We start from the raw sequence: 25,779 nt of genomic DNA, 5'->3' as shown, positions 1-25,779 counted from the left end.
GATAATGCGTAAGTGGTTTTTCGCTTTTATATATATAGATTTTCCAGGATTTCCCACACACCTTGCATTGTTTTCTCCCTTAGGATTTTTATCCATGAAATTTTGCTTTGGCTCTGAATTTCTTAAAATCAGCTCTTCTAAAGTTTAAGGCACTTGTTGGATTATATTCTATTGCTTGTGTTTGCATTATATTGAATTCCAGTAAGACATGGTCACTCTCCCAAGGTTCCAGCAACTTCACTATTAGTATCATTTCTCTATTAGTAAGAATGAATTGCTTCTCTATTAGTAAGAATGATTGAGCTGCTTAGTGATGCAAATACCAGTTCCAATTGTGGTACGTTATGTGAGGACTATTTGAACAAGGATGTTACCAGAGGGTTTGTAAACAGTATTTTCAGCCCTTATTTGCAGCTGAGGACTTCCATGAGCAAAAGTGGTGTATACTTTTCTTCTTTTTTCAACTCATTGCTAATCATTTTACAAAAAATTAAAGTTACACTTTTCTTTGCATCTTACAGATGAACAGGATGGCAATAAGAGAACTCTGGACAACTATAAATAACATTCAATGTTGAAAAGGGAAGAAAATCAAGCCAGAAATCAAAATATTTTCCATTCCCTGCAGCAAACCATGCAAATCTGCTCCTCCTCCAACAGCTGTTTGAGAGAGAAAATTAAGAAAGAATAAGCAGATTATGCAAATCTCAAGGATACATTACATGAGAAGGGAGATTATTTATAATTCAGTAAAAGAGGGAAACATCTGGAAGTCTATTGGGAGGAAAAGGTCAATAGTAAAGCAACGTAGAAGAGACAGTAAGGCAGGCCTCTCCCTGTGAGGAAGAAGACGGCTTGAATGAAAGCACCCTTAAACAAGGCATTGTCCATCTTTTTGACCACCTCAAGAATATCAGTGGTGCAAAAGCTTCATAAATTTGCCTATTGTGGGAAAAGCACAGATTGCAAATCACAGCTGATTATTACAAGAGGAGCCAGAAAGGAGAAAAGCCATACAAATTACCTGAATGTGGCAAAAACTATGGTCACAACAGCTCCCTTGTGATTCATAGAATCACCCACACACAAGAGAGAAGCCACAAAAGTGCTTCCAGCGAGCATGGCATCATGGTGCTACATGAGATAACTCACAGGAGGGAGAAAACATATGAATGTGCAGATTGTGTTAAAGTTTCATTAGAAATTCCCAGGTCTTGAGACACTAAAGGACGCACACACAAGAATAAAATCATTTGAACATCCTTTCTGTGGGAAAAGTTTCAGTGAGATTTCCACCCTGGTGAAGGACTTCCACAAAAGTGAAACCCTTTGAATGTCCTGATTGTGGGGGAAAATTTGACCCAATTTCAGTCTGGTGATGTATTAATAATTAATTAATAGATTGACTCCAGAGAGAAACTGTATGAATATCTAGATTGTGGGGAAAACATCATTAGAAATTCCGACCTCCTGAGACACAAGACCACACACACAGGAGAGAAACCCTTTGAATGTCCTGATTGTTGGAAAACTTTCAGTTATGATTCCAACTTGGTGATACACCAGAGGAATCAGAAAGGACAAAAACCCATTCAATGTCCTGACTGTGGGAGAAGTTTCAGTCGTAATTCCCACCTGGTAATACATCAGAGGATTCACTCCATAGAGAAACCTTATGAGTGTGTAGATTGTGGGAAAGGCTTCATTAGAAATTCCTACCTCCTGAGACACCATAGGACTCACACGGGAGAGAAACCCTTTGAATGTCCTCTATGCGAGAAAAGCTTTAGGGATTATTCCAGTCTGGTGATACACCAGAGGACTCACACAGGAGAGAAACCCTTTGAATGTCCCGATTGTGGGAAAGGTTTTAGTCTGAGTTCCAGCCTGGTGAGACACCAGAGGACTCACACAGGAGAGAAACCCTTTGAATGTCCTGATTGTGGAAAATGTTTTAGTCGGTGTTACAGTCTGGTGATACACCAGAGGACTCACACAGGAGAGAAACCCTTTGAATGTCTGATATGTGGACATTACTTCAAGCATAAATCATCACTTATTGTATACAAGGTAATCCATATGAGGAAAGGTAGATGAGTTTTGATAACACTTGAATTTTATTTGTGATCTCCCATTGAAAGTGTAGGTGAGAAATTGATTGTTTGAATTTTGGCCTGATTCATTTTGCTCAATCATTTCTCAGGATTAAATTTGTAACTGGAGTGAAAATGAAAATGGAAAATGGCTAACTACTAATTTCTGGTTATCAGCAGAGGTTTCTGGATATTTCTTTTTCCAGAAGTAGAGGAATTCCTCAAGGAATTTTGGGTAGAGCTTTTGTCTGATGATTATGGAATTCCCACATGTGGAGTTTCAGTCTTCTACCTTGATTTTGCCCGATTTTCAGTCCCAGAATTCCACAGCCCGCATAAAAGTAGTCCTTAAAATTGTTGTAGGTTATTTGAACAGCATTTGAACAAGGATGTCACCAGAGGGGTTGTAGACAGTATTTTCTGCCCTTATTTGCAGCTGAGGACTTCCATGAGCAAAAGTGGTGTAAACCTTTTTTTTTTCACCTCATCTAACCATTTTACAAAAAATTAAAGTTACATTTTTTCTTTGCATCTTACAGATGAACAGGATGGCAATAAGAGCACTCTGGACAACCGTAAATAACAATCAGTGTTGAAAAGGGAAGAAAATCAAGCCAGAAATCAAAATACTTTCCATTTTCTGCAGAAAGCTATACAAATCTGTTCCTCCTCCAGCAGCTGTTTGACGAAAGAGAGAACATTAAGAAAGAATAAGCAGATTATGCAGAGCTCAAGAATACATTACATGAGAGGTGAAGGGAGATTATTTATAATTCAGCAAAAGAGGGAAATATCTGGAAGTCTGCTGCGACGAAAAGATCAATAGTAAAGTCATGTAGAACAGACAGTAATGCAGGCCTCTCCCTGTGAGGAAGAAGACGGCTTGAATGAAAGCAACCTTAAACAAGGTATTGTCCATATTTTTGACCTCCTCAAGAATATCAGCTGCGCAAAAGCTCCATAGGTTTGCCTATTGTGGGAAAAGCACAGATTGAAAATCACACCTGATTATTCACAAGAGGAGCCAGAAAAGAGAAAATCCATACTAATTACCTGGTTGTGGCAAAAACTATGGTCACAATAGCTCCCTTGTGATTCATGGAAGCACCTCTCCAAAAGAGGGAATCCACAAAAGTGCTCCCAATGTGGTAAATGCTTTAGTGAGCATGGCAACATGGTGCTGCACGAGATAACTCACAGGAGGGAGAAAACATATGACTGTGCAGATTGTGTGAAAGTTTCATTAGAAATTCCCAGGTCATGAGACATTAAAGGACACACACACACAGGAATAAAACCATTTGAATATCCTTCCTGTGGGAAAGGTTTCAGTGAGAATTCCACCCTAGTGAAGCACCCAAGGACTTCCACAAAAGTGAAACCCTCTGAATGTCCTGATTGTAGAAAAAAAATTCGTCATAATTTCAATCTGGTGATGCATCAGTAGATTGACTCCAGGGAGAAACTGCATGAGTATCTAGATTGTGAGAAAAGCTTCAGTAGAAATTTCCATCTCATGAGACACCAGAGAACTCACACAGAAGAAAAACCCTTTGAATGTCCTGATTATGGGAAAGTCACAATTCCAGGCTGGTGATACACCAGAAGACTCACATTGGAGAGAAATGCTTTGAATGTCCTGATTGTTGGAAAACTTTCAATTATAATTCCATCTTGGTGATGCACTAGAGGGATCATACATGAGAAAAAACCCATTCAATCTCCTGATTGTGGGAGAAGTTTCAGTCGTAATTCCCACCTGTTAACATATCAGAGGATTCACTCCATGGAGAAACCTTATGAGTGTCCAGATTGTGGGAAATGTTTCATTATAAACTCACAACTCCTGAGACACAAGACCACGCACACAGGAGAGAAACCCTTTGAATGTCCTGACTGTGGGAAAAGCTTTAGGGATAATTCCCGCCTAGTAAGACACCAGAGGACGCACACAGGAGAGAAACCCTTTGAATGTCCTATCTGTGGAAAAAGCTTTAGTCAGAATTCCAATCTGGTGACACACCAGAGGATTCACACAGGAGAGAAACCCTTTGAATGTCCGGATTGTGGGAAAAGTTTCAGTCAGAATTCCCACCTGGTGATACACCAGAGGACTCACACAGGAGAGAAACCCTTTGAATGTCCTATTTGTTGGAAAAGTTTTAGTAATAATTCTAGCCTGGTGACACACCAGAGGACTCACACAGGAGAGATACCCTTTGAATGTTGTGACTGTGGGAAACATTTCATTCGGAATTCCGACCTGGTGATACACCAAAGGACTCACACAGGGGAAAAACCCTTTGAATGTCCTGACTGTGGGGAAAGTTTCAGTCAGAATTCCCACCTGGTGATACACCAGAGGACTCACACGGGAGAGAAACCCTTTGAATGTTCTGACTGTGGGAAAAGTTTCAGTTGGAATTCCCACCTGGTGATACACCAGAGAACTCACACAGGAGAAAAACCCTTTGAATGTCCTGACTGTGGGAAAAGTTACAGTCTGAATTCCCACCTGGTGATACACCAGAGTACTCACACAGGAGAGAAACCCTTTGAATGTCCTGACTGTGGGAAAAGTTTCAGTCGGAATTCCGACCTGATGATACACCAGAGGACTCATACAGGAGAGAAACCCTTTGAATGTCCTGACTGTGGGAAAAGTTTCAGTCGGAATTCCCACCTGGTGATACATAGGAGGACTCACACAGGAGAGAAACCCTTTGAATGTCCTGACTGTGGGAAAAGTTTCAGTCGGAATTCCCACCTGGTGATACACAGGAGGACTCACACAGGAGAGAAACCCTTTGAATGTCCTGACTGTGGGAAAAGTTTCAGTCGGAATTCCCATCTGGTGACACACCAGAGGACTCACACAGGAGAGAAACCCTTTCAATGTCCTGATTGTGGGAAACATTTCAGTCAGAATTCCCACCTCGTGATACACCAGAGGACACACACCGGAGAGAAGCCCTTTGAATGTCCTATTTGTGGGAAAAGTTTTAGTAATACTTCCAATCTAGTGACACACCAGGGGACTCACACAGGAGAGAAACCCTTTGAATGTCCTATTTGTGGAAAAGGCTTTAGTGATAATTCCAGACTGCTGAAACACCAGAAAACACACATGAAAGAAACCTTTTGAATGTCATATTTGTGAGAAAAGTTTTAGTGATAATTCCAGCCTGATGACACACCAGAGGACTCACACGGGAGAAAAACCCTTTGAATGTCCTGATTGTGGGAAAGGTTTTAGTCTGAGTTCCAGCCTGGTGAAACACCAGAGGACTCACACAGGAGAGAAATTCTTTCAATGTCCTGATTGGGGGAGAGGTTTCAATCAGAATTCAAACCTGGTGACTCATCAGATGACTCACACAAGAGAAAGGCCCTTTGAATGCCATATCTGTGGGAAAGCTTTCAGTCAGAATATCAATTTGGTGACTCATCAGAGGGCTCGCACAAGAGCGAAACCATTTGAATGTCCTGAATGTGGGAAAAGCTTTAGTAATAATATCAAACTGGTGACACACCAAAGGACTCACACGGGAGAGAAACCCTTTGAATTTCCTGATTGGGGGTGGGGGGTATCAGAATTCCTACCTAATGATACACCAGAGGACTGGCACCATGGAGAAATCTTTGAATTGTCCAGTCTGTGATCATTACTTCAAGAATAAATCATCCCTTATTGCACACAAGGTAATCCATATGAGGAAAGGTAAATGAGTTTAGAGAATGCTTGAATTTCATTTGTGATCTCCCATTGAAGGTGTAGGTGAGAAATTGATTGTTTGAATTTTGGCCTGATTCATTCCAGGATTAAATTTGTAAGTGGAGTGAAAAGGAAAATTGAATATGGCTAACTACTAATTTCTGGTTATCAGGAAAGCTTCTGGATATTTCCTTTTCCAGAATTAGAGGAATTCCTCAATAAGGAATTTTGGGTGGAGCTTTTGTCTGTTGATTATGGAATTCCCACATGTGGAGTTTCAGTCTTCTACCTTGGTTTTGCCCGATTTTCAGCCCCAGAATTCCACAGCCTGCATAAATGTAGTCCTTAAGATATAACTATTATGGGCCTCGAATTAAGGTTGCATGTTTCAACGGCTGTAAAGTTTGCTTTACTTAATTACCCAAATTCACCTACTCTCCCTGATGCAGCCATTTAATCAAATGTGCGAGTCACTAAACAGAACACTTTCTACTCAGAGCTAGAAAAAATTCCTCGGAGGCCTAGCGCAGGGCTAGGGCTGCCTGCCGTAGACATCTCTAGGCCTCCCCCACCCTCCAAGACACCTTTTTCCTTTGTTTCGTAACCCTTGAGTCTCCTTGGTCCTTCACCCCCTCCCCCAGGGTAGGAAGAACATATATTAGTGATGGCTAATTTTTTTTTGATCACATGCCAAAAGTGGGGGGAGTGCAGGGGGATTATGCGTGGGTATGCCCACACCCATGCTATGTGCGCTACCCCAGCGTGCCTGCGTGCACGACCAGCACACCCCGTGCGTTTGGTGCACTTTTTTTGCCCTCCCCAGGCTCCAGAGGCTTTCTAGGACATGCCACATGGCGTCCTGGTGCAAGCATCAGCATAACAGATGCATACTTGACTCACATACTTCTCTGCCTTCTCAGAAGGGAACCAAGAATTAAAGAAAATGCAGTCAAGTGGAAATGGTTGGAGTGCACTTAGAGGAGTTTAGCTAAAAGGAAAAGGGTAGCTGATGGGACCTTTTTAAAACATTATTTCCTCAGGGTGTCAGGGCGTGGACGGCAATGGTCCTAAAGTAAGCAGGTAATACATCCACCGAAACTAAGACTTGATGCTTATTTTGGAGTCCAAAAGAGGGAAACAAGGGTATGTATATATGTATAATCTGTCCCCAGCACTTCCAGGTATATTCTATGATAACTCTGCAATTCTATGAACTCATGATTGACCTAAGTCAACAAATAAATTTCATAACTGAATGGGCATTTGACATGTATATTGAAAATGTAAATAATGTTAAGTTAGCATTTTGGCATATTTGCCTTTTATTGTAATGTACGCCTTCGGATTTTTTTAATATTGTGCAGCCATTTTATAAAGTAGTCCATGCCCAAACTGGCCCGGAAGCGATGTGTCATCCCCACGCGCAATTTCTTTTCAGGTTGGGAAGGGGAATAGAACTCCTTAGCATCAGAGTGTGCTAATAATAATATAGGAAATACTAATGCTAAGAAATAGCTATTGAGGACCTTTTGGCATCTTTGGTTGCACAGATAGTCCACACACACCACTTCTTCCCTGAGCCTTCAAAGTTACTATGGCACAGTAGAAGCAGATGTGCACCTGGTGCACAAAATTTGTGGTAATCCTGGGAACTTGTTCTGTGACCGCATGTCAGCAGTGGTTTTGAAGGTGCAGGAAAAGGAGTTGCACCAATTCAGGATCTGCCAATAGTTGCACATTTATAATGGCGGCAGCATCCTACCCTCATGATCCCCATTTCTGACCTAGCTTCTGACAAGCAAAACCAATGTGTATATTGGCACGAAATTGTAAGTCATGGTCATATGAAATTGCCTTTAACAACCCACAGTAATTTGCTTAACAACTACAGGTGTAAGTTAGCACTGTCATGTGACATCATGCTTAATGATTGAGCTGCTTAGTGATGCAAATATCAGATCCAATTGCAGTAGGTTAAGTGAGGACTACTTGAGTGGGGATGTTGTAGGCTGTATTTTCTGCCCTTATTTGCAGCTGAGGACTTCCATGAGCAAAAGTGGTGTATACTTTTCTTTTTTCACCTCATCTCTAACCATTTTATAAACAGTTAAAGTTACACTTTTCTTTGCATCTTACAGACAAACAGGATGGCAACAAGAGCACTTGGGACAACTGTAAATAACAAACAACGTTGAAAAGGGAAGAAAATCGAGCCGGAAATCAAAATCTTTTCCATTTCCTACAGAAAACCACACAACTCTCCTCCTCCAGCAGCTGTTAGACAAAAGAGAGGAAATCAAGAAAGAATGAGCAGATTATGCAGAACTCAAGGATACATTACATGAAAAGTGAAGGGAGATTATATAACATTCAATAAAAGAGGGAAGTCTGTGGGGAGGAAAAGGTCAATATAAGCCACGTAGAACAGACAGGAATGCAGGCCTCTTCCTGTGAGGAATAAAATGGCTTCAATGAAAGCACCACTAAACAAGGCATTGTCCTTCTTTTTGACCACTTCAAAAATATCAGTTGTGGAAAAGCTCCATAGATTTGCCTATTGTGGGAAAAGCAGAGATTGCAAATCGCAGTTGATTATGCACAAGAAGAGCCAGAAAGGAGAAAAGCCATACAAATTACCTAAATGTCGCAAAAGTTTGGTCACAACAGCTCCTTTGTGGTTCATGTGGTCCCCACAAGAAGGAAGCCACAAAAGTGCTTCCAAATCAGTAAATGCTTTAGTGAGCATGGCAACATGGTGCTACATCAGATAACTCACAGGAGGAGGAGAAAACGTGTGACTGCAGATTCTGTGAAAGTTTCATTAGAAATTCCCAGGTCATGAGACATTAAAGGACACACACACACAGGAATAAAACCATTTGAACATCCTTTCTGTGGGAAAAGTTTGAGTGAGATTTCCATCCTGGTGAAGCACCTGAGGACTCTCACAACAGCGAAACTGTTTGAATGTCCTGATTGTGGGGAAAAAATTTAGTCACAATTTCAGTCTGGTGATGCATCAGTAGATTGACTCCAGGGAGAAACTGTATGAGTGTTTAGATTGTGTGAAAAGCTTCATTAGAAGCTTCTATCTCATGAGATGCCAGCCTGATTATGGTAAAGACACAATTTCAGCCTGGTGATACACCAGAAGACTCACATAGGAGAGAAACGCTTTGAATATCCTGATCGTTGGAAAACTTTCAGTTATAATTCCAAGTTGGTGATATACCAGAGGAATCATAAAGGAGAAAACCCCATTCATTGTCCTGACGGGGGAGAAGTTCCAGTCATAATTCCCACTATACACCAGAGGATTCACTCCATGGAGAAACCTTATGAGTGTCAAGATTGTGGGAAAGGTTTCATTAGAAATTCCCAACTCACACAAACAGGAGAGAAATCCTTTAAATGTCACAACTGTGGGAAAAGCTTTAGTGATAATTCCAACCTGGTTAAACACCAGAGGATTCACAGTGGAGAGAAACCCTTTGAATGTCCTGACTGTGGGAAAAGCTATAGTGATAATTCCAACCTGGTGATACACCAGAAGATTCACACAGGAGAGATACCCTTTGAATGCCACATCTGTGGGGAAAGTTTCAGTCAGAATTCCTACCTGGTGATACACCAGAGGACTCACACAGGAGAAAATCCCTTTGAATGCCGTATTTGTGGGAAAGGTTTTTGTGATAATTCCAGCCTGGTGAGACACCAGAGAACTCACACAAGGGAAAGGCCCTTTGAATGTCCTGATTGTGGGAAAGGTGAATCATCAGAGGAGTCACACAAGAAAAAAACACTTGAATGTCCTATCTGAGGGAAAAGTTACTCACCTAGTAATACACCTAGTAATACACAAAAAGACTCACACTGTGGAGAAATCTTTGAAATGTCCAGTCTGTGTAATCCATATGAGGAAAAGTAGATGAGTTTAGTGAATGCTTGAATTTCATTTGTGATCTCCCATTGAAAGTGTAGGCGAGAAATTGATTGTTTGAATTTTGGCCTGATTCATTTTACTCAAACTTTTCTCAGGATTAAACTTGTAGGTGGAGAGAAAAGAAAAGTGGAAAATGGCTAACTACTAGTTTCTGGTTATCAGTAGAAGCTTCTGGACATTTCTTTTTCCAGAAATAGTGGAATTATCCAAAAAGGAATTTTGGGTGGAGCTTTTGTCTGTTGATTATGGAATTCCCACATGTGGAGTTTCAGTTTTCTACCTTGGTTTGCCCAGATTTTGAGCCCCAGAATTCCCCAGCCAGCATAAAAGTAATCCTCAAGATTTAACTATTATGGGCCTTGAATTATGGCTGCATGTTGCAACGACTTTTAAGTGAAATTGCTTTACTTAACTACCTGAATCCCCCTGCTCTCCCTGAGGCAGCCATTAATCAATTGTGCAGGTCACTAGGAACAACACTGTCTACTCATAGCTGGGGGAAACTTGGAGGTTTAGTGCAGGGTCTGGCTTTCCTTCCGTAGGCATCTCTAGGGCTCCCCCACCCTCCAAGAAACCTTGTGCTCTGTTTCCTAACCCTTGTGTTCCCTTGGCCCTTAACTCCCTCCCGCAGGATCCTCTTAACCCACCCAACCTCACACCCTCCTCGTTTTTACCTTTTGAAGATCTCTGAACCTCATGTTGGGGGGAGAGGAAGGACATATATCATTGGGCCTCATGACTTTGTCCTGGAAGCAGCCACCATTTTCAGTGGGCCCTGGATGCATCCCTGGTGGGAACTGTGGTAATGGCACAATACGCCGCATGGCGTCCTGCCACAGGCGACAGCATAACATACACATACTTGACTCACATACTTCTCTGCCTTCTCAGAAGTGAAGCAAGAGTTAAATAAAATGCAGTCAAGTGGAAATGGTTGGAGTGCACCAAAGGAGTTTAGCCAAAAGGAAAAGGATACCTGATGGTAGCTTTTTAAAACATTATTTCCTCAAAAAAAAAAAATCCTCCAGAAGTTAAAAATGTTTTAATCAGCTGATAAATAGTTTGGGCATACCTTGCATGGGCTGCATGACAAGCTATACGGTGTCAGGCCACAAGCGGACACAGAAGAAGTCAGGCAGCAGTGCAACAGGTGTCAGGGCATGGGGGGCCTGCCTCCAAAGGTCCTAAGATAAGCGAATAAGATATCCCCCGAAACTAAGACCTGCTGCTTATTTTGGGGCCCAAAGGAAAATAAAACTGGGTCTTATTTTTGGGAAAACAAGGCTCTGTATAAATGTATAATCTGTCCCCAGCACTTCCAGGTATATTCTATGATAACTCTTTGCAATTGGGTCACTCATGAACTCATGAGTGACCCAAGTCAACAAATAAATTTCATAACTGAATGGGCATTTGACATGTCATATTGAAAATGTAAATAATTAACGTAAGGGATTAAGTTAGCATTTTGGGTATGTCTATTTAATAGAAAGAAGGACTAGGGGAGACATGATAGCAGTGTTCCAATATCTCAGGGGTTGCCACAAAGAAGAGGGAGTCAAACTATTCTCCAAGGCACCTGAGGGTAGAACAAGAAGCAATGGGTGGAAACTAATCAAGGAGAGAAGCAACTTAGAACTGAGGAGAAATTTCCTGGCAGTGAGAACAATTAATCAGTGGAACAGCTTGCCTCCTGAAGTTGTGAATGCCCCAACACTGGAAGTCTTTAAGAAGATGTTGGATAGCCATTTGTCTGAAACAATATGGGGTTTCCTGCCTAGGCAATGAGTTGGACTAGAAGACCTCCAAGGTCCCTTAAAAATAGGCCAATAAGCCTCAAAGAAATAACAACACATGACATACGTATTATACCATGCCATCATTTTCCTTTTTAAAAAAGGTCAAAATTTCTTTAAAGTTTTCCAAGTATTCCCTACAAGTAAAGAGAGGAACATTATTTGGAGCAATGGACAGATATTTAAGCTATGCAGATGAATGGTCCTGATGTTGCTGAGTTTAGAAGTAACCAAAGAATAGCAAGTTTGTTCATTTCACTCACACAATTCAGAGGACTGGTTCCAATTTTTTCCCCCTAGCGGTTCACATTGTTGGTAGGTAGTGCAGGCTGTCTTGTGTGTATATTGACCCTGTAAATTACAGCACGGTACACAGGACATGCTTTGTATGCCATTTTGAGTTCCTGAAGGAAAAGGAAATCAATAAAATATATCTTGCAGTTATTTTATTCCAGATTCTTCCATGCAACAGAGCTCAGATCCGATAGCTAAAAGACCACTATCATCATCCAAACCTTACTGGATCTGCATTGAAAATGACAGTACAGGCTGTCCCTCTAAAAAGGTTAGCCTGGTTATTAGTCAACCATATGCTTTGGTGGGATATTCTACTCTTCCCTTTTGTTTTCTTTTAAAAATGTATTTTAAAAATATTTCTTCTACTATATATTGACAATCACCCCAGCTGTTTTAGCCCCCATTAGCCCTGCTGCATATTTTTCTCTCTGTGACCGAATGGAGATTTCCATGCAGGCAGATTTACCGAATTTACATTTGGCATTTAGCAGATATAAAATTTCCTTCTCCAGGAATCAAGCTTCAGGTTGGGTGCTCTTGATGCAGCCCTGGCCACCAGGAGTGAAGTTGGCTCTCTTAGAGTGTCTGGCCTGAAGGTGCTTGGGAGCCACAGGAAATCAGTCATAAAGTGTTGGGGTATTAGAGAGGTTTTGATCTCCACTGAGAATCACAACTAAGAAAGCTGACTGTGTAATTCTGTAAAACTTTCATGAACTTTTAGGGCTAATAGCTAATCTCCGCAAGGTTAAGTAACGATACATTTTACTATTTCACTTGGCTCAGTTGCAAAGGTCGGTTGCTAGAAGTCAAAAACGACTTGACAGCATTTAATCTGAAACCATTTGCAAACGTAGTAGAGACAGGACAAGTGTGTTTTTGTGCCTCCTATCTGGAGATGGATACCTAGAAAGCTGAGAGTACAGCAGGGAACGTCCGTGGTTGAGCTTAAATGAGTTAAAACGATGGAGTACTTCATTGCTAGAAAGGATGGGAGAGGAGAAGCGCAGAGGAACTTCCTCTTCCGGATCGCTCATGGGAGGGGAGTGGTGTGCAGAGCGGCTTTTGCGCTCGTCCCATGGTCGAAGCAGCAGCTGGAAGGTGAGCGGAGGGCAGGTGGGAGGAGAGTCCTGGAAGCAGGGAAGCAACTGGGCTGAAGCATCTCAGCTGCTGCTGCTGCAGGTTCCTTCCCTCCCCGAATTTAAGCCCACTGGTGCTGCAGGCTGTGAAACTGGTGGCTGCAATTTTCCTCCTGGTGGGAAGATTGGAAAAGTCTCTTCCAAGTGAAGGTGGATTCTTTGGGAATGGCTTCCCTCCAGAGGTTGTGGGTGCTCCCATCACTGGAGGGTTTGTGACAGAGCTGGGAGGGACCTTGCAGGTCCTCTATACAGACGCCCTGATCAAGCAGGAGACCCAATATCATTTCAGACAAATGGCTGCCCTGTCTCTGATTAAAAGCCACCAGGGATGGAGCTCCCACAACCTCTGAAGGGAAACCCTTCCGCTGGTTCACTGTTCTCAGTGTCAGGAAATTTCTCCTTAGTTCTAAGTTGCTTCTCTCCTTGATTAGTTTCCATCCAGTTCCTTGTCCTGCCTTCAGGGGCTTTGGAGAATAGGTTGAAACCCCTCCCTCTTTTGTGGCAACTCCTCAAGTATTGGAAGATGGCTATCATGTCTCCCCTAGTCCTTCCCTTCACTAGACTAGACATACCCAATTCCTGCCACCCTTCTTTATATATTTTAGCCTCCAGCGCCCTAATCATCCTTGCTGTTCTTCTCTGCACTCCTTATAGAGTCTTGATATCTTTTTAAGTCTGTGGTGACCAAAACTGGATGCAGTATTCCAAGTGTGGTCTTACTAAAGGATTATAAATTGGTACTAACTCTTCACGTGATCTTGATTCTATCCCTCTATTTAGACAGTTTAGAATTGTGTTGTCTTTTTTGGCCACTGCAATACACTTTTGGCTTACATTTAAGTGATTGTCCACTAGACTTCAAGATCCACCTCGCAGTTACTGTTATTGAGCCAGGTTGTACCTATGCTGTACCTTGACATTTGGTTTTTCTTGGCTAAGTGTAAAACCTTTTTTTTTTCTTCATTATATTTCATTTTGTTAAATAGGGCCCAATGTTCAAATCTATTGAGATTCTTCTGTATCTTGAGCTTGTCTTCTGGGGTGTTGGCTATTCCTGCCAATTTAGTATCATCTCCAAATGTGTTGAGTTTCCCTTCTATTCCCTTATCTAAATTGTTTATTATAATATTGAAGAATACTGGGTCTAAAACAGAACCCTGGGTACCCCACTGCTTACTTCCCTCCATATATATGTAGCTGTATTAAGGGCAACATATTGAGTGCTATTTGTCATCCAGTTACAAATCCATCCGATGGTGATACTATCTATCCCATATTTTTTAGCTTACCAAGAAGTAGAGTGAGGTCTACTTTATCAAATGCCTTACTGAAATTCCAGTATACGATGTCTACGAATTCCCCTACTCTACAAACTAGGTCCGTGATGGTGAACCTATGGCCTCTATGGGTGCTACACTGCAATGGAGAAATGGGAAATGGAGCGGCCAGCATGAGGAAAGAAGGAGCAGGGAGAAGACAGACGGAAAGCAGTTTCCTTCCCTCACATCAGCCGCTCCATTTCCTGTTTCTCCATTGCAGTGCAATGCAACATCATGGAGCTTGCCCCATCCACCATTGCCCAGATGCCCTGTAATGGTTACAGTTACTGGTATATACAGCCAGATCTCGGCTCCCCATCAGCCATGCTGGTGAAGAAGCTGGGCAGCGGCCGGCAGCATTCACAAGGGGGCAACAAGGCAAATCCTTGCAGCAGACACCTGCACACAAAGGAGCTGAATGATGGCCAGCAGTGAAGGAAAGAAAAAAGGAAGGGGCAAGCACGCCTAGGCATGGAAGCCCCGACTGCGAGATGGAGCCGAGGGTGGGTGGTAATCCCAACTTCTCTCATGCTGTCCGCACCATTTCCCCATTGTGGTGCAGTGCTGCACCCCAGAGCTTGCCCTACCCATCACCTCCCAGATGCCACTCGCTTCCCCCAAGCATTTCTTTGCTAACATGATTTCCAGGTTCATCATATTTCTTGCCATTGTGTGCAGGGAAACGTGTTTGTGGGACTACAAAAAAAAAATCACTCATTCAATTCCAGCTTTGCAATATCTTTTTTTTTCCCGCAAGAAGTTGGAATTGATTGATTGAACTTTTTTTTTTTTTTACTACATGAATTGGGATGTCACCAGAGGGGTTGTGGGCAGTATTTTTTGCCCTTACTTGGCGCTCAGGACTTCCATGGGCAAAATTGCTGCTTCAAATCTTGCAGAGGCTTTAAGCCTCATTTCATTACATAAAGCCCCCACATCTTTAAAATTATCTCAAAAGGTTTGACTGCAACCATTTTGAGACATTTTTTCAGGCTTGAAAGAAATCAATTTCCCACATACATAAAGCTATAGATATGTATATTTATATTTCTCTCTCTTTGCATGTATCTGCAATTGTGTAATCTATCCCCAGCACTTCCAGGTATATTTGATGATACTGTTTCCCCCCAAAATAAGATTGGGTCTTTAGTCCAAAAGACCCATAAGGCTTATTTTCAGAGGATGTCTCTATTTTTTCATCACAAGTCTTCCTGAAAGTGATGGGATAAAACAGTGGTGCACCCCAAGTGCGGAAGCATTGTGAGCATTGAGAGTGTGAGTGTCTGTATTTCCATGGGTCATGCGTGAAATTCATACCACGCCTTCCCATTGCGTTCAAAGAGGCTAATCGTGGTGAATACAAATCATTTTTTGTAGAAATAAAAGGACGGGTTACAATATTGATGATGAATGTAAATGAAAAGGCAGTTTCCAAAGCTTTCCTCCCCCACCAAATGAAACCTGAGTTGACTCAGAGTGGGATGTCTCGGGATGCCCAGCTTTCTTTCCCACTCTTTCACAGAGGAAGAGAAAGCCAGTAAAGCCTGTGGGGCAGTGCAGGCTGCCTCTGGACACTGCTTCAGTCTGAGGGTGAGAGAGAGAGAAGCTGTTTATTGAGGCCCTGGCCAGCGCTGCCTGCCCACCAGATTCCTTGATTCAGGGCAGGGATAGAAAAGAGGCAGCCTCTGCTTTTCTCCGCCACCGGCTTTCTTGACATTTAGGCCACCTCACCACCATAGCAGCAGCAGCAGCAGCAGCAGCAGGCAAAGTTATGTGGGGGAGGCACGAGATCTGGCCTGCCAGACAGTCCACATAGCTGTCAACCCCATCACAGCTGTGGCCGTGGCCCAGGGCAAACAAAAACAGATGCTGGGATGGAGTAGGTGGGCTCTTAACTAGAGCTTATTTTTGGGGTAGGTCTTATATTAGGCACATGCTAAAAATCATTCTAGCGCTTATTTTCTGGGTGGGTCTTATTTTCTGGGAAACACGGTAGCCCTTTTGCAGTGCTAAGAAATTGTGATTGACTGAAGTCAACAAGTGAATTTCATGTTTCAATGGACATTTTAACTTGGATCTCGGTAGTCTTCCATGTGTGAAATGAATATTAATATAAGAAGATATTCTACTGTGTTTCCCCGAAAATAAGACAGGGTCTTAGTTTCTTTTGACCCTTAAAATAAGCATTTGGCTTTATTTACGGGGAGATCTTATTATTTTTGAGGTGCAGGAGGCAGCGAGCATGATCATTTCATGGCTGCTGCTGTGTTGCAATATTTTCGGGGGGGGGGCTTATTTGAGCGCATGCGATTGGGCTTATTATCCGGGGAGGTCTTATTTTCGGGAAGGAGGGCAATATTGTGGCATGTTTGCTTATCCATTGTAATGTATACTTTTTTCTCTTTTTCACATCTTCTGCAACCATTTTATACACAGTTAAAGTTACACTTTCCTTTGAATCTTATGGACAAAGAAGATGGCAATGAGAGTACTCTGGACAAATAAGAAAAACAAGCACCATTGAAAAGGAAAGAAAATTGAGGCAGAAATCAAAATATTTTCCATTTCCTTCAGAAAACCACACTTTTTTTTTTCCTTCGCCAGCAGGAGAGAAACAAAGGAGAGAGAATAAAGAAGAGATTTCTAGCTGGAAGTATGTGGATCTAAAAGATATATGAAAAGTCAAGGGAGGTTATTTTTCCATTCAGCAAAAGAGGGAAATAACTGGAAGTCAGTGAAGAGGAAAAAGTCACTTGGATAGTCACGTCAGGCAGATAGTGATGCAGCCCTGGGAGGAAGAAAATGGCTTGAATCAAAGGACCACTAAACAAGGGATCACACATGTTTTTGACATCCTCAAGAATATCAGTGGAGTAAAAGCTCCATAGACGTGCCTGTTGGTGGAAGATACAACTTGCAAATGACAGCTGATTATGCATGAGAGGATACAAACTGGAGAAAAGCTTTGGTCACAATATCTTCCTTGTGGTTCATGGAAGGATCCGGACAGTAGAAAAGAAATACAAATGCTCCCAATATGGTAAATATTTCAGCGAGCATGGTGACGTGCTGATACATTAGAGGACTCATACAAGATAGAAAACATATGAATGTTCAATTTGTGTGAAAGTTTAATTGGAAATTCCCACTCATGAGACAACGGAGGACTCATACAGGAGATAAACCTTTTGAATGTGCTATCTGTGGGAAATGTTTCAGTCAGAATTCCAAAATGGTAATACACCAGAAGACTCACACAGGAGAGAAACCATATGAGTGTCCAGATTGTGGAATAAGTTTCATTCAGAATTCTGACTTGATGAGACACCAGAGGATTCACACAGGAGAGAAACCCTTTGAATGCCCTATCTGTGGGAAAGGTTTCAGTCAGAATTGCCATCTGGTGGCTCATCAGAGGACTCACACAGGAGAGAAACCCTTTGAATGTCCTGATTGTGGGAAAGGTTTCAGTGATTATTCCAGCTTGCTTAGACACCAGAGGACTCACACAGGAGAGAAACCATTTGAATGTCCTGCTTGTGGGAAATGTTTCAGTCAGAATTCCAGCTTGGTTAGACACCAGAGGACTCACACAGGAGAGAAACCATTTGAATGTCCTGCTTGTGGGAAAAGTTTCAGTCGAAATTTCTATCTAGTGAGACACCAGAGGATTCACACAGAGAAACCATTTCAATGTCCTGATTGTGGGAATTATTTCACTCACAATTCCCACGTTGTGAGACACAAGAGGACTCACACAGGAGAGAAACCCTTTGAATGTCCTGACTGTGGGAAATGTTTCAGTGATAATTCCAGCTTGGTTAGACACCAGAGGACTCACATAAGAGAGAAACCATTTGAATGTCTCTATTGTGGGAAAAGTTTCAGTCGGAATTCCTACCGGGTGATACACCAGAAGACTCATACAGGAGAGAAACTCTTTGAATGTCCTGATTGTGGGAAATGTTTCCAGGATAATTCCAGCTTAGTTAGACACCAGAGGATTCATACAGGAGAAAGGCCCTTTGAATGTCCTGATTGTGGGAAATGTTTCCAGGATAATTCCAGCTTGGTTAGACACCAGAGGATTCACACAGGAGAAAGGCCCTTTGAATGTCCTGATTGTGGGAAAGGTTTCAGTCAGAATTCAAGCCTGGTGAAACACCAGAGGACTCACACAGGAGAGAAACCCTTTGAATGTCCTGATTGTGGGAAATGTTTCAGTGATAATTCCAGCTTGTTTAGACACCAGAGGACTCACACAGGAGAGAAACCCTTTGAATGTCCTGATTGTGGGAAATGTTTCAGTGATAATTCCAGCTTGGTTAGACACCAGAGGACTCACACAGGAGAGAAACTATTTGAATGTCCTGCTTGTGGGAAATTTTTCAGTGATAATTCCAACTTGGTTAGACACCAGAGGACTCACACAGGAGAGAAACCATTTGAATGTCCTGATTGTGGGAAAAGTTTCAGTCAAAATTTCCATCTGGTGAGGCATCAGAGAAGTCACACAGGAGAGAAAGCATATGAGTGTCCAGACTGTGGAAAAGATTTCAGTACTAAAGATAGCCTTCTAAATCATACACACAGGGGAGAAACCATTTAAGTGCCCCGAGAGTGCATGGTGCTTCAGGAAACCTTCCAACTTTATCGGACACAAGAAAATCCACATGGGAGCCAAAGTGATGAGTGTAGACAAAGCTTAAATTTCATTTCTAATGTCCCATTGTAAGTCCAGCTGAAAAATTGACTATTTAATTTAACTACAAAGAATTTGCCTGATATTTTTTGTAGGCAAATATGTCATGGTATTAGACAGAAAGGAGGAAAGAAAAAATTGGTACATATTAGTTTGATAAAGACTATCTGGCCATCAGCAGCAGAAGTTGTTGAGTGTTTATTTTTGCAGAAATTGTGCAAGTACGTAAAAATATTTTTGGGAGTGTTCTGTGCATTTTTATCATGGTAGACGATAGAAATGCCACAGGCATAATCCCAGCCTTTTTCTCTCTGGGTGCTGCTGAGATTGTCAGCCCCAGAATTCCCAGCCAGCATCTCTTTGGGATAGGAGCACTCAGACTATAGTTAGAGATTGTGGCTCCTCATATAATAGCAATAGCACTTCGACTTATATACCGCTTCACAGTGCTTTATAACCCTCTCTAAGCAGTTTACATAGCATATTGCCCCCAACAATTTGAGTCCTCATTTTACTGACCTTGAAAGGATAGAAAGCCAAGTCAACCTTGAGCCGGTGGGAATTGAGCTGTCAAACTGCAGGCAGATGGCAGCCAGCAGAAGTAGCCTGCAGTACTGCATTCTAATCACCTACTGAGCGAAGTTTGAAGAGTGAAGCTTGACTTACTTTGCTTCTCAAGATTAGGGAAGTGCTATGCCATAAATGTTTATGAAGATCTTGCTTGCGTATACAGTTGCTAAATGATACCCAGCTTTATCCTGTGAATAGACTAATGAAACATGGAAGAATTAACTGGAAACATCCATTCTCTACATTTAGATATGGGAGATTCTTTCTAGCTGCATCCTTGCAGAGCCTAAATCTCAATAGAGGGAAGAATTGCTCTGAGCAGCCTTCCAATCTCCACAGGAGTTAGATTTATTATTCGGAAACAGTTTCAGCAAAAGACTTGGAGGGCACTACTTTGCAGAAAGCTGATGTATAGGAGGTTCCTGCACTTTCTTAGGGGTGACTCAGTGGAGATCATAATCTCTCTACATCCCAAAACTTTTATGACTGATTTCCTGTGGCTGCCAAGGATTTAGGACCCAGGAGAATCAGTGAGTCAGAGGCGGTGCGGCTGGCATCTTTGACAAGTTTGGGGACCTTGCAAGGCCTTTGCAAGTTCCCCGGACTTGCCTGCCTGACCGCCAGAAAGCACGGGGTGGGGGTGGGGATGGTGGTGGGAGGTTACGCGGTGCGGCCGGTCTCCTAGGACCTCCTAGGTGCCGGATGCACTGCGCAAACTACCGTCTGTCTCCCCATGCTCAGAAAAGCAACTCCGGGGAGGTCCTTTGGTGGCGGCAGACGTCCTAGAACCTGCCTGCTAGCGAAGGACTTACCCGGGCTTCCTTTTCTGAGCACGGGGAGACAGATGGTAGTTTGCGCCGTCAGTCTCCCCATGCTCAGAAAAGCAACTCCGGGAAGGTCCTTTGGTGGCGTCAGACGTCCTAGAACCTGCCTGCTAGCAAAGACTTGCATGGAGAGAAGGACGGTAGTTTGTGCCGTCCGCCTCCCTGTGCTCAGATAAGCTCAGGTGCAGCCAGACCAGAGAACTTTCGGTGGTGCACCGATTCCAGCAGCTGCATTTTTCCTTGAAATTTGCTGTCTCAGCAACCCGAAGGGGACATTCTCCCAGCGGCATCTCAGGCGCTCCCACCCTTAGATTGGGGGGGGGGGGGAATGAGGATGGCTGGGCGCAGTTTGGCACCTCCTGGCTAAGAGTGAGACGCCGCTGGGAGAATGTCCCCTTTGGGTTGCCGGGACAGCAAATTTCAAGGGAAAACGCAGCTGCTGGAATCGGTACACCACTGTGCCTGCAACTTAATGCTCTCCAAGAAGCCTGCATTACCAGAAGCAGCAGAAGGAGCAGCAGGGGGCGACACCGCCACCCTCGGTGTCCAGTGTCCTCCTCAGGAGCCTCGAGTCATGGCCGTTTGCACGTCTCTCCCAAGCTTCTCTCGGGAGGTGAAATGGCATGTGCCCCGCTAGCAGAGCCTCCGGGTGAAAAACGAGTGAGCTGGGTGAAGGAAGGGGGAAACTGCTGGAACTGCATTGCCCCCTGGGTTCGGGGACTTCTGCCCCTTGTACCAAACTCTGCAGCCGCCGGAGGCCTACATGGACCTCTTCAGGGTGCTGGGCAACCTGGTTCTGGGGATTCCCTCCCCCAAAAAGACCGCCCGCTCGTCTCTCCAGATCTTGCGGCTTTTTCGGGGGTTTCTTTAAAAAAAAAGCCTCTGAGGATCTTGAAAACTTGGGAGGGGGGGCAGATGACCAGCATTTCCCCCCCTCAATTCCCTGGGCGCCTGCAGCCTCAGAGCCAGCGGGGAGCGTAAGAAAAGGAGGAGGTGGAGAGCTGGGTGGAGGAAGGGGAAAATTACTGCTACTGCTGGAGCTGCATTGCCCCGCTGGGTTCGGGGACCTCTGCCCCTCGTGCCATGCTTTGCAGCCACCGGAGACCTGCACGGACCTCTTGCTCCAGTGGCAGCAAAGCGCAGCATGGGGGTCAGAAGTCCCCGAACCCAGCGGGACTTGAACGCACGTCTCCCCCCGCCCACCTCTACGCTTTTGCAGATTGGCTGGCTGTGGAGCATGGGCCCTTTTTGAAGCCGGGTTGAGTCCTTCCTTGGGATGGATGCCCATACACGAGGGCCACAGGCTAGGACCAGGTGCCCTCATCTGTTTCTCCCAAAGGTGCTTTTTTTTCCTCCAAGAGGCCACTGGACTTTCTGGGGTTTTTTGAAGATGTTTTGCTTCTCCTCCAGGAAGTTTCTTCAGCTCTGAGGAAGCTTCTGTGGGAGCTGAAGAAGATTCTTGGAGGAGAAGTGAAAGGTCTTCAAAGAAAAAGCAGAAAGTCCAGCTGCCTCTTGGGGAAAAAAAAGCATCTTTGGGACATCCTGGATGACCAAGAATCCCCATAGACATCCCTCATCCTAGCTTTCTGATGCCTCCTAGCCTTGCTTGCCTTCCATCCCTTGTGGTGGCCACTCTCCCAAAGCCTATGATAGTTGAGCATCAATAAGTCTTCTTGTAGTATCAAGGGTAGCTGAGGGTTCAGAGGTGGCACGCACCCATGGTTTCCTGATTGCCAGGGCTATTTGGGAAATCTAAGCTGGAGAGACCTGCTCTGTCCCGAACTTTTGAAGCTGGTGGGCTCTGGAAAAGCCTGAGTTTGCCTCAAAACCTGAGTTCAAAAGCTCAAATCCTGAGTTTGCCTCAAAACTTGAGTTTGATGCTGACCTAGAGGTTTTTGTTGAAATCCTGGTTCACGTTTTGGAGAAAGACTTATTTCACCCTAAACTTGTGACTGCTTTCATCAAACCTTGGGGAATTCTGGGAGTTGAAGTCCATAGGACTTAAAGTCACCAAGGTTGAGAAACACTGCCTTAGAGTGATTTATAAAGAAAGAGAGAAAGAAAGGAAGGAGGGAGGGAGGGAAGAAAGAAAGAAAGAAAGTGGGAGAGATACACACAAGAAAGGAAGGAAGGAATGGAGAGAGAGTGGCAGAAAAAAAGAGACAAAGATAGAAAGAGAAAGAAAGAGAAAGAAGGAAAGAGAAAGAAAGGAAGAAAGAAAGAGAAAGAAAAAGAAAGAGAACTTATGACCACAATTGAACCCAAATGGTTGCTAAGCAAGAGCATTGTTAAGTGAGTTTCACCACATTTTCCAAGTTGGCCATGCCCATGTCACATGACTGCCAAGCCACTCCCACCTGGTCACATGACTGCCAAGCCACTCCCACCTGGTCACATGACCACCAAGCCACTCCCACAAAACAGGCCACACCTACAGAAGAGGTTCTAAAAAATTTTGAAACCCACCACTGAATATAACACATAAGTAAATATACAATACCAACAGGTGGTTCTTCCAACGTGGTTGAGAGGAGAGATTGTAAGTAAGTACAAACACAGGCAGAGTACAGCAGAGAAGAGTTTCAGTTTTAATTCAGTAGACTAGACTAGATTAGTTTCGTTTCTCAGCACAGACTCAGCTTTTGTATAGAACAGTTGGACTAAGCCAGTGATGGCGAACCTATAGTGACTTCCTGTTTGCTCGGAGGGTGGTTTTAAGCGTTCCGAAGGCTTCAGGGACAGTCCGGAGGCTTCCCTGATGCCTTCGGAGCGCTTAAAACGACCCTCCGAGCAAGTCTCCAGTTTGCTCGGAGGGTGGTTTTAAGCGTTCCAAAGGCTTCAGAGACCGTTCAGAGGCTTCCCTGACACCTTCGGAGAGCTTTGGAGAGCTTAAAACGACCCTACCTGATGGCTTCGGAGTGCTTAAAATGACCCTCTGAGCAAACCGGAAGTCACTTCCGGTTTGCTCGGAGGGTCGTTTTAAGCATTCCGAAGGCTTCAGGGAAGCCTCTGGACGGTCCCTGAAGCCTCCGGAGGGCCTCCGGGGGGGCGGGGGAGGCTCTTTTCGCCCTCCCCAGGCTCCTATAAAGCCTCTGAAGCCTGCGGAGGGCGAAAAAAGCATGTAAAAATGGAGGGGTTGCGCGTTGTGCGCGCATGCGCACTGGGGGTTGTGCATTGTGCATACATGCGCACTGGGGCGCGTTGTGTGCACATGCGCACTGGGGGGCACGTTGTGTGCGCATGCGCACTGGGGGGCGCGTTGTGCATGCATGCACACTGGGGGGCGCGTTGCATTATGGGTGCGGCACGCCCGCACACAACCCCCCTGCGCTCCCCCCCTTGTGGCACGCGAGCCAAAAAAGGTTCGCCATCGCTGTTTTACACTGTTCTAACTCCACAAATAAAGTTTGCATTTGTACAAAATGCTGCTCTGCAGATTCACCTGGTTGCAAACAAGCTCTGAATAATTTTCTTGATAATTGCACAATATTGCTTGCAGATACACTCACATGCACACTCCTTAACTTCAGCCAGACTTCGTGTGCAGTCTTTAAATCTGCTACATTGATAAAGTATTTATCTTATAAACTTAAGATGATATAGGCCCTTGCTTTATCATGCTGCCTCTGATCTGCAGCTGCTAAAGGTGCCTAGGGTGGATTAACAACAATATCCCAGAGCTCCTTAGCCTTCAGGAAACACTCCATCTTTGCAAAACAAATTATATGGTTCTTCTGTCCCAATCAAGGAATAGAGCTCTCCCAAAATTCAACAGCAGCCATCTTGCAATCTTTCTCTGCCTTGTTTCTCTTTTAATACAGGCACTCTTAGCTTAATTACAATTCAGTCTTTCTGTGTGCTCTGGGCCCATAACCTATCAGAGTTGGTTGCAAAAATCAAATCCAGAAAGCACACACAGGTAACTGATTCAGCAGGATCCATTAACTTCTCTTTATATACAATATAACACATAAGTAAATATACAATACCAACAGGTGGTTCTTCCAATGTGGTCAAGAGGAGAGATTGTAAGTAAGTACAAACACAGGCAGAGTACAGCAGAGAAGAGTTTCAGTTTTAATTCAGTAGACTAGACTAGTTTCGTTTCTCAGCACAGACTTTCAGCTTTTTTACAGAACAGTTGGACTAAGCCACGCCCAGGCGCCTAGCTTTCTCCAGCAAATACTGTTTAAGTTTCTAAACAGCCCTCATTGGCTGATTTAGTTTCTATGCCTATTCATTGGCTGACCTTGTTACCATGTCTCTGCCAGTCATGTATTCTCTGACAACTTTCCATGACTGAGTGGAGAACACAAACTGTATCTCCCTGCCACTAGCCAAGCACAATATCCACCCTATCCTATTCCCTTCCTATGCTCAGACTGAAGAAAATGCTCTTGGGAAGGTATGCAAACTCCATTACTAAAGAGATAAGGGGAAAACATGTCCCAAGTCCGCAGCACATTGATCCTATTCAGAAGAGACTCACCCAGACACCTAATTCACAGGAGTATAAGGAGGGGGAAAGAAGGTACAAAGAAGATACTTTACATGTGTTTTCACTGAAAAAGAAAACATGACAAAACTTATCAAAAACAGAATCGTAAGTGCCAGATTAGGAATGCAAATTAAAATATGGAAAAATAAGGTAAGAGAGCACCTGTCAGCTGTAGATAAATTCAAATCACCAGGTCGGGACGGACTGCATCCAGAGTTCTGAAGGAACTAGTAAATGTGATTTCAGAAACAATGTAACATATGTTTCAAAGTCCTTGGAGTAAGGGGGAACTAGAGGTAGTCCTCAAATTACAATAGTTAATTTAGTGACCGAAGTTACAATGACATTAAAAAATGATTTATGACCATTTTTTCACACTTATGACCGTTGTAGCATCCCCCTGGTCAAGTGATTTACATTCAGATGCTTGACAACTGACATTTATGACCGTTGCAGTGTCCCGGGGTTGTGACGTGCTAACAAGCAAAGTCAATGGGAAAAGCAGATTTACTTAACAACAGTGTTACTAATTTAACAAGTGCAATGATTCATTAACAAATGTGGCAAGAAAAGTTGTAAAAGGGGGAAAATTTCAACAAGTTTTTCACTTAACATAAATTTTGGACTCAATTGTGGTTGTAAGCTCAGGACTATCTGTAACTGAGGACTGGAAAAGAGCTGATAGAGTTCCTGTTGTGGCCCAGCAGGATCCAGTTGAGCTGCTGATGGACTCGGATAGCGAGGAACTATATGAGTCAGCCCTGGACGATGTGGAGGACCTTGTGCAGGGTTCAGACTCAGAGCAGGGACCAGAGAGGCTGGTTGGCCACCAGGAGGCGCCTGAGGCATGGAGCAGTGGGGAGGATCAAAGGCAGTTTGTCCCTGA

General features: G+C 43.6%; 1 protein-coding gene across 9 annotated transcripts in view; it reads left to right on the top strand.

The window, feature by feature from the left end:
- LOC309384270 (uncharacterized protein) overlaps positions 1–19,178 on the top strand; it is a 122,040-nt gene extending 102,862 nt beyond the window's left edge. For 3 of the 9 annotated variants that reach the window (XM_081937572.1, XM_081937563.1, XM_081937564.1), the window contains exon 2: positions 16,736–19,178. In XM_081937572.1, coding sequence (XP_081793698.1) covers positions 17,451–18,908 — 1,458 coding nt within the window. In that variant the 5' untranslated portion in view covers positions 16,736–17,450 and the 3' untranslated portion in view covers positions 18,909–19,178. Of the gene's footprint in view, positions 1–521; positions 1,266–6,848; positions 6,952–7,946; positions 8,910–12,838; positions 12,943–16,735 lie in introns of those variants that run through there. The other 6 variants (XR_014173997.1, XR_014173999.1, XR_014174000.1 and 3 more) reach the window with 4 other exon arrangements.
- The last annotated feature ends 6,601 nt before the right edge of the window (positions 19,179–25,779 follow it).

This window comes from Natrix helvetica, assembly GCF_964273705.1.
Source record: "Natrix helvetica genome assembly, chromosome: 1".
Classification (NCBI taxonomy): Eukaryota; Metazoa; Chordata; class Lepidosauria; order Squamata; family Natricidae; genus Natrix; species Natrix helvetica.
Note: the sequence above shows the minus strand (reverse complement) of the source record. Positions and strands in the feature narration are given on the sequence as shown.